This window comes from Syngnathus acus, chromosome 1, assembly GCF_901709675.1.
Source record: "Syngnathus acus chromosome 1, fSynAcu1.2, whole genome shotgun sequence".
NCBI classification, from domain to species: domain Eukaryota; kingdom Metazoa; phylum Chordata; class Actinopteri; order Syngnathiformes; family Syngnathidae; genus Syngnathus; species Syngnathus acus.
The window spans coordinates 4,469,241-4,478,289 of record NC_051087.1 but is presented as its reverse complement, the minus strand read 5'-3'; the positions used below and the strand labels follow the sequence as shown (position 1 = coordinate 4,478,289).

At 42.4% G+C, this 9,049-nt stretch overlaps 1 protein-coding gene across 1 annotated transcript in view; it reads right to left on the bottom strand.

Moving 5' to 3' along the window:
• LOC119121626 overlaps positions 1 to 3,771 on the bottom strand; it is a 28,083-nt gene extending 24,312 nt beyond the window's left edge. Inside the window, exon 1 of the mRNA XM_037249438.1 lies at positions 3,516 to 3,771. Within this exon, the coding sequence (XP_037105333.1) occupies positions 3,516 to 3,573 (58 nt within the window). The 5' untranslated portion in view covers positions 3,574 to 3,771. The remainder of the gene's footprint in view (positions 1 to 3,515) is intronic.
• Positions 3,772 to 9,049: the final 5,278 nt, after the last annotated feature.

Genomic DNA, 9,049 nt, shown 5'->3' with positions numbered 1-9,049 from the left:
CCTCCGCCTTCGGCTTGCTGTCTTCTAGGCGGCCAGCTGAAGCAGCAGATGCACCAGGGTGACCGTCACCAGCAGAGCAGGTGAGTAGGACAGGCCGCCGACGCCGCCGCCGTGATCGCCGGCGCCCTTGCCCGTGCCCTTGCCCTCGCCCAAATTGACTTGGTCAGTGCCGCTGTTACTGCTGCCGCCGCCGCCGCTGTTGTCCTTGCCGTTCTCAGTTGACTCCTTTTTGGTGTCGCCGCCGCCCGCACCGGTGTCTGAATGGGAGAATGGCAATTGGAAAAGGTCAGGTGGCAACGTTTGAACTTGCCGCACACTTTTGCGCGCAGTACTGCGAGTGCGGTTTGTAAAACAAAAAGTGCTGCTGAATGGGCTTGCTTATTGGTTGGTTTCCACTGCCAATGGAATGCAAAATGTTTTCGGGTCAAAGCTTTTCGGCTCTCGTACCAGTGAGTGGATCGTCCTGCAACATCAAACTCACCCGGAATTCTGACAGCGAACAACACAGTCTTGCTGTTGTAGGCGGCCTTGTAGGTTCCCGCGTCGGCTGCTGTCAGGGGCGCGAGTTTCAGACCTTCTTCCTTTTCCCCTACTTTCGCGCTGGTGGTGGGGAGCACGCCGTTTTCTTTCGTCCAGACGACCTTAGAACCAGTAACTGCGGCTGAGATTCTCAATTTGAGGGGTTCGTTCAGCTTGCCCTGGCACTGCACGGTTCCCGTGGTGCCAAAGTAGTCGGCCACTGCCAGCACAAGAAAAGCAGATGTACATTCTGGTAACACGGGATGGATTGTGGGTGTACATTTAGCAAAATGTTTGGTAATCATTTGGCTAAGGTGCTGTCATGTGCACCTTCTTGTTTTTCTGACTTGCTCTTTTGTGGCTTGCCAGGAGAATCCAAGCCTGCAAATGTGTGTGCGCGTGCGGGATTGTGCGCAAAAAGCTTTCGCGTGGCGAGCGGCTTTCCTGCAACGTCAAACCTTGGACGATAAACTTTTCCATTGCGCCGGTGACGCCGCCCGTGAACTCTTTCTCGTCGCCGTCGTCCAGGTCCTTGATCTTCAGGGTAGCCGCGTTGACTGGACCGTCGTACTTGTCACCGGTCGTAATGGGCGTCCCATCCTTCATCCAGGAGAGTGAGCTGCCAGTTGCGTCTGAGAGCCCCAATCTGATGCTGCCACCCGGCTTGCCCTGGCACAGGCCGGCTGGTTTGGTGGATTTGCCACCCAAGCAGTCCACCACTGCCAGCACAAGAAAAGCAGAATCACTCACTCTGGTCTGTGCGCAAAGTACATTGCAGCAAAGACTGTGGCGCTAAGTGGACCCTTTGAAAAGGACGCTGAGATGTTTTGCTATTTTGGTCACATTTTGGACATTTTTCTCCAACTTTTCTCCTGAGCATAAGAGAATTTTGCAAACGCAGTTTCCCTGTGTGGAGTGTGTGCGTGTTGTCGCTGTGCGCGCGCCTTCTCCTCCCACATTCTAAAAACATGTGTGTGCCCTGTGCGAAGGAAATGGTGCACAAGAAGCTTTTGTGTGGCCAGCGGCTTTCCTGCAACATCTAACCTTGGACCTGGAACGTTTGCGCTGGTGAGGTGCCGTCGGCCGTGTAGGTTCCCTCGTCGCTTTCTGCCAGGGTCTTGATCGTCAGTATTTTGTTTTTCTCAGGATGTAACTCGTACTCATTAGTGACTGCCACAATTACAGTAGTTCCTTTCTTCCATGTGACATCACCGGTAGTTGTGCCGTCGATTGTCAATTTGACGTCTTCGCCCTTGTTGCGCTTGCACGTCACAGCTGAGCCACCACCAGTGTCGCCCTTGCATTCTTCTGTTGTCTGCACTGTTGCCAGCACTACAAAAGCAGAAGAGGGCAAAGTATATCATCACTCACTCACTCTGGTCTGGTCTGTGTGCAAAGTACACATTTGAGGAAAGACTGTTAGACGCTATTTGCCGTTTTCATTTCTGAATATTCCTTTAGCCATCGTCAATTGTTGTCTTTGGAATTACGTTACAGGGCTGGATCCAAATTGTAATCCGTCACGCGTAAGCACCAATTTAATTTGTCTTTTGTTTTCTACGAGTGGTTTGAAATGTTTTGTTTCAAACAAAAACAAAGGTAACATATTTTGATCATCTGTATTCCCCCCCAGCATGTTCTGTTTCTTAAATGCAAAATGTGATTCCCTTTCTTATTTGAATTTGTTAGCAAAACTCACCATTTATTCTATTTACTGTTTGCTCGGGAGTTTCCATGAGTGGTTTGCAACGTTTTGTTTCAAATGGGCTTTCTTTGAAATATTTTTGATATTTGAACGTCGTGTTCTGTTTGTAAATACAAAATGTGATTCCCTTTGTTTCTGTATTTTTTTTTAGTTTTTTTTTACTCTATACTGTTTGCAATGAAAGTTACCACAAGTGTTTTTCAATGTTTTTTAAATAGGCTTTCTTTGAAACCAAGGTAACGTGTTTTATTATGTTAAAAAAAACGCCATGTTCTGTTTGAAAATGCAAAATATGATTATCCCTTTTCCTTTTAAAAAAGATCTAAATCTATTCTATATAGTGTACACCATTTGCGATGAAAGTGGTTTGAAATGTTTTGAAACCAAGGTAACATTTGGATTACTAAATTTAAAAAAAAAAACTGTTTTAAACCGCAAACTGATTCCCTTTTTTTGTTTGGAAAAAATCTTTATTCATTCTTTATCGTGTATACCGTTTGCAATGAACGGGTTTGAAATGTATTCTTTTATTTCTTTGAAACCAAGGTAATATTCCAAAAATGCCATGTTTTGTTTGAAAATGCAAAATGTGATTGCCTTTAATCATTTAGAAAAAAAACGAAAAAAATCTTAATTTATTCTTGACAGTGGATACCGTTTGCAATGAAAGTTTCCATGAGTGGTTTTGAATGTTTTTTTCGTTTAAAGGCTTTCTTTGAAATCAAGGTAACATATGTTGATTAACGATATTAAAAAAAAACACCACGTTCAGTTTCAAAATGCAAAATGTGATTCCTTAGACTGTTGGGGAAAACAAGTCTGAATTCATTCTTTTTAAGAGTATACCGTTTGCATATTTTTTTAAATAGGCTTTCTTTGAAATCAAGGTAACATTTTGATTAACTATATTAAAAAAAAAAAACATTGTTCAGTTTCAAAATGCAAAATGTGATTCCTTTAACTGTTGGGAAAAAAGTCAGAATTCATTCTTTTTAGAGTATACCGTTTGCATAAAAGTTTTTTTTTTTTTTTTTTAAATAGGCTTTCTTTGAAATCAAGGTAACGTGTCATTTATATTCAAAAAGCGCCACGTTCTGTTTAAGGATGCAACATTGATTTCAATTTGTTAGCAAAAATCCGAATTTATTCTTTATAGTGTATAAGTGATGTGGCAGAGAAAAAGCAAGGCACACACAACAAAAGCGTCGTCTCCTAAGTCCAGTTTTATTCATGCGCCTAAAAGCTTGCGCAAAATGGTTAGCAACATAGTCATTGAATTCAACGGCCTTACCTTGCCCAAATTGCTCGCTGTACACGAGCACCAAGCACAGCAGCTTGGAGAAGTTCATCTTCTTTCGATGATGACTAGGAAGGGAGGGAGCGTTCGGACCTGCTGCTGGTGCTGGAGCTGGAGCCGCGTGAAGAGGTGCGAGCAGGCGAATCCACTGAACCAAACGAGCCGAAAGAACTCAGCGAGCGAGCTTCCTATAAAGCGCTCAATCGCCGTCATCTTCAATGGCGCTTCGAAAGTTTGCACATTTGTTGCTCGTTCATTGGCTCCATTTGGGAACTTTATGACGAGTGTGTGCGTGCGTGCGCGCGTGCGCGCTACACGTACGCAAAAGCGGCCGCGTAAGCTTCCATAACCCCCTTTGTCTTACGCCATACAGCTCCTTTAAGTCTTTACGGAATGTCATCACTGTTGCGGCTCTGAGTCACGACGAGCGGCACAAGCAATGCACAGGCCATCATTCGGAAGCAAATCCTGCAAAAAACAAAACGAAGATTTTATTGGAACAATATTGGAGTGGGGATTTAATCTGATCTTGTTCTCCCCACTGCTATTCAGGCACGGATGGTTTTTGTCATTTGTGTGTAAAAAAAAAAAAAAAAGTATCTTTTTTTTGTACTGTTACAAAATGCCATTGCCTGTTACCTAAATAATAGTAATAATGACTGACTGACTGACTGACTTATTGAACTGTAACGCTTTGAAGCACCTGCGTGACCCTGGCTTACCACCCCACGCAAGTGTGTACTTAGTGTACGTGGGGTGCTTTGCGCCGTTTGACAGAACAAAGTGACAAAGCGCAGGCTGTGGAGTAGAAGGGGGGGGGGGGGGGCTGAGAATGGGGTGTTTGTCCATCGTCACACAGCAAGTCTTTCTCTGCATGCTTTGTTGCCTTCAAGTAATTATACGTTGTTTTGTTTTTGTTTTTTAACTGAACGTCTGCATCAAGCATACAATATTTGCTTGGCTGTCTGACCCGACAAAAAATCTGCCTGGTAACGACGACGCTGGTGAGCCAGTGAAGGTGTTTACAACCACTGATGGGGTTTCTTCTCTTATTTGTCTTTGCAAAACATCTGCCCTTGGTCTTTTGGTGTTATTTGAACATAACTACAGCTTAGACGCGTCACATTCAAAAAGCAGAATCAGCCAGCTTTGTTCCGATGTTAGGTATTTCATTTAATCCAGTTGAGACTTGCAAGGTACGGGCAAGGGCGGTCCTACCACCAGGTAGACTAGACCATTGCCTAGGGCGCCAGTTGGGGAGGGGGGCACCTACAACCACCCAATATATATATATATATATATATATATATATATATGACTTTTTCTTTCTAAGTTGTTCTATCCCATATAAATTTAAATCCTGCCCGTTAAATTTCAACTCATCCTCATTCCCCAAGGAGTCGATTTTAACACCCCCCCCCCTTGATGCCTCATCCCTTCATTTTTTTCTCTCTCTCTCCTTTCCACACTTTCTGTGATCTCACACAATAATCTCCAAGCGTTTGTTGTCTGTATCTCAGAAAGGCCTCAACAGCTCTTCCCTGCCCACTGGGATTCATCTCCAAGGTTATTACCTTCATGCTCAAATGCATTAGTAACATCGAACCCCCACCTCTTGTGAACAACACTTAGGTGTCACTCAGGTGACAACACCGTGAGCATGGAGCGCTACGCTAGCTCCATCTTGTCACCTGATCTCACCTTGTGATTGAACACTTCTTCACATTATCTGAGGTGCGAGGATCCCTGTTTCCTGTGTGGAATAAAAATGAACGCCGTCCCTGTGAGCGGGTGGGGACTATTTAAAGCTGCCATGTTAATTGCATCTTTACCTTTCGACTTGCTTGTCGCGGGGATTTACATGAACTCTGTGAGTACATGCTATGTCCAACATAAATCCATCCATCCATTTTCTATACCGCCATGGGGGTCGTGGGCGTGCTGGAGCCTATCACAGCAGTTTTTTAGGCAGTAGGCAGGGAGACACCTTGAACTGGTTGCCAGCCAATGGCAGGGCACTCAGAAACGAACAACAGCACTTGCGCTCACACCTCGGGGCAATTTGGAGTGATCAATCGGCCTACCAAGCATGTTTTAATTAATCTAATTTAATTTAATGTGGGCGGATACCGGCGTGCCCCGAGAAAACCCACACGGGGAGGGCCGGAGGTGGAATCAAACACGCACCCTCCTAACTGTGAGGCAAACGTGCTAACCAGTGTGTCACTGTGCCACCCCCATTAATTTATTTATCCATTTGTAAATTAAACTTTCCCCCCCTCCCCCCAATGTTTTTTGCTTTAATTTTCTTTCACCTTTTTCATCCACCTATCCTTTAAAAACTGGAGGATGGATGTATTTTTTTTATATACACCCTAGTCACTAGTCATTCTCTCTCTCTCTCTCTCTCTCTCTCTCTCTCTCTCTCTCTCTCTCTCTCTCTCTCTCTCTCTCTCTCTCTCTCTCTCTCTCAATCCATCAAATTAACCAAAAACAAAGATGCTTATCGTTATAAGTCTGCAAAACTGAGCAACATGCTAAAAATTCCGTTGGTGCCAATGGCTTGGCACACAAATGCGACTTGACAAGCTGTGCAGCTTTACACTTGCCATGCCACAAAATAATGGCTGAAACAAAATAGATCTGTGTGCGCGCGTGTGTGTATATTGAGAGCAGTGAGTCATGATCTAGCAGCAGGATGCGACGGAGATCCAAGTGCATTACTCTGCATGATGACCTACTTCTACATGTGCAAATGTCGCTTTTGAAGAAGACAAAGGACTACTTTTATCTCATTTCCATTCCAGACGCAGCATGAGGGAAATACTCATTGCTCCTAACACGCTGTTCAACTATTTGTTTTCATTTTGCGTCGTTACATTTATTCATGCGTGGGCAACACTGCAAATATTGGCCCAAAATATGCTGTACGAATAAAATGACATTGGAAAATACAATTTCCAAATGCAAATTTTCTCCCGCTCTGAGCGAGAATATGATCAAGTGTAAAAATACTGTAATGTTTTTGTCTGCGTGTGGAGCGCTCCATATGCGCACATCTATTTTTTTTTTGCAGTGATGAGCATGGGAAGTGTTTGTCCACTCATCGCAATCAGCATTTTAAACACTGTTGGCGGCCTCCTCATCTTGATTACATTAAGTTTCTCCTGTAGTGGTTTAAAAATGACGCACACTAAGGCTTGGCAAAAATCCTGATTATATGATTATATTCTTGTGCAATCTTTAAATCAAATTATTTTATTTCTCCCAATTATTTTTTCATTAATAACAGATTTTTTTTCTTCCCCTCTTAAATTGCAACTTGTTTTTATTCAAAATATTACAACCTTTTTTATTTCCCCCCCCTTTCCTTTTCATTATTGTTATTATTATTATTATTATTACTTGTATTCCTCAACCAATGTCATTTTCTAAAAGAACGATAATAAATGCACCCTTAAAATGTTTGCCTAAAAACAACCCAATTAAGGTTGCAAATTGGGCCGAGTTGGTCTCAGCCATTTCGTGTACCACACCAGATGCGGTTTGAAAATTGGACCGAGTTGGGTCAATTTGACCAAATTTCCTGGTTTTTTTTCTTTTAATATCTTTGTGTATGCAACCCAACAAAAAGCCAGGTCAGTTTTCAAAAAAATGTTCAGTATCTATTTCAGAATCATTCTATATCAAGGTATTGCGTCAAAATCCACATTACACAACTGTACCGACACGAATAACGCCAGCGAGAAGTCTCGGAACATGATTGAAAGCGCTAATGAGGTACTGAAGGTCAATGTGGGCGTGACTCAATGTTCCTTTTTTCCCGACCACCCTCTGACCAAGCTAGTGATGACAGGAAAATTATTCATAAGCCCTCAATCATCTCTCAAACTTTTCTCATTTGGCGAAACCTCTAAAGCCAAAGGCTCCCAAGATCGTAGAAAATATCGGAACACTTTTTGGCCGTAAAATGGCCGCACCCCACCTCTTGCTCAAAGTCAATCGGGATCCTCCAGATGAGCTTAAGCATTTGGTATCATAACATTCAGATTCTTTCTTCCTCCATACTTTTCGGTCTCATCTTTGTCTGATTAGTCCGGAAAACTTTGTTCCAAAACTTTTGCGGCTTCTTTGCAAAATCCAATCTGCATAAAATCCAATCACTTTAAGTTAACTTAATAGTGTTTGTTCCGATATTTTTGCTAAATTGCTCATTCGGTAAGACACACACAAATAGGATTGTTATTTCCATTTAAGTCCTTGTAAAAAAAACAAAATATAACCAATTGTGTTTGCTTCAAGATTCAAGCTGAAAACAAAATGTAAAAACAAAATCGGAACATTCATTGCTTCTTTTGTTGTGATCCTTTTCTACAGGCGCCTTCTGTCATTTGGCCTTTGTTGACGCTCCCTGGCGGCATTTCTGGATCTGCCACCCAAATTGATGTTTATGCACATTTATAGCTTCCATCCCCGCTATTTTCTTGCTTTTGAACATGACAGACGCTCTCTCGCCACGACAGATTATGAATGCATTGATCTCTGCGGAGCAACACGAAAGCAGCCTGAATGTATAGCACCAGAAGATGATTTCCAAGCGCTGAGTCACTTATCTCACATGCATGGAACCCGGTGCGGAGGAGTGTTTTGATTGAGTCTACAAAATGGAGCCGACACAGACATGATGGTGCATTCGGGTTTTGACTCACTGATGGATGTGACCCACCACGAGCACATGCTGCGTTCAGTGGATTGAGTCATTATGAAAATGTTGCTGTGGCCACTTTGTATTATTATTTAAGTGCAGCGAGCAGAGATTTCTTTTGTTCGCAGGTCGAAGGGGGTGTTTGCGCTGTTGTGGGAGAGAACGCAGACATCCGTTATTACGCCTAGTTTGCAAAGGCTTATTTTGTTTATGTTCAAATGTGGTTCTTAAGCAACGTTCTTTGTGGCTCGGTGCTTCCTGAGCTCGTAGCGCAGGTTTCATCTTTCAAGTTGTGAAGCTGGGTGGTTGCTGTAACAGTACGGTCTGCCAAATTCCAAGACACAGGAAAATAGACTTCACCTGACATGAGTATGAGGATGTGCTAGTTTTTTCTCTTTAGTTCTGTGTAAATTTCTTTTCAATGTTTTTTCCTGATACCACTGCTAAAATGAAAAAATCAAGTCTTATAGGTTGTTGTGTTAATTCTTCAACCATTCGCAATTATTGACATTATGCTAAATGTAAAAACTCAAAAGATTCCCACAAAAAAGTTTGTCAAGTTCGAAACCCTCATTTTTGAAGGATTAATTTTAGGCTTGAATGTAAAAATTCAAAGTTAGGCTTAAAAAAAGTACGTCTTGACAATCGATCATCAGATTTCACCGCTCACAATATTACAGAGATAAAAAAAAAAAAAAACTCAATTACAACCATCTATCCTTATGTTAACTTGATCACCGCCTTCAAATTTTCACTCTTTGTTGCAAATGAATTTAAATGTGTTTTGAGTTGATTTTAATCGCATAATCTGTTGAAGTATCTG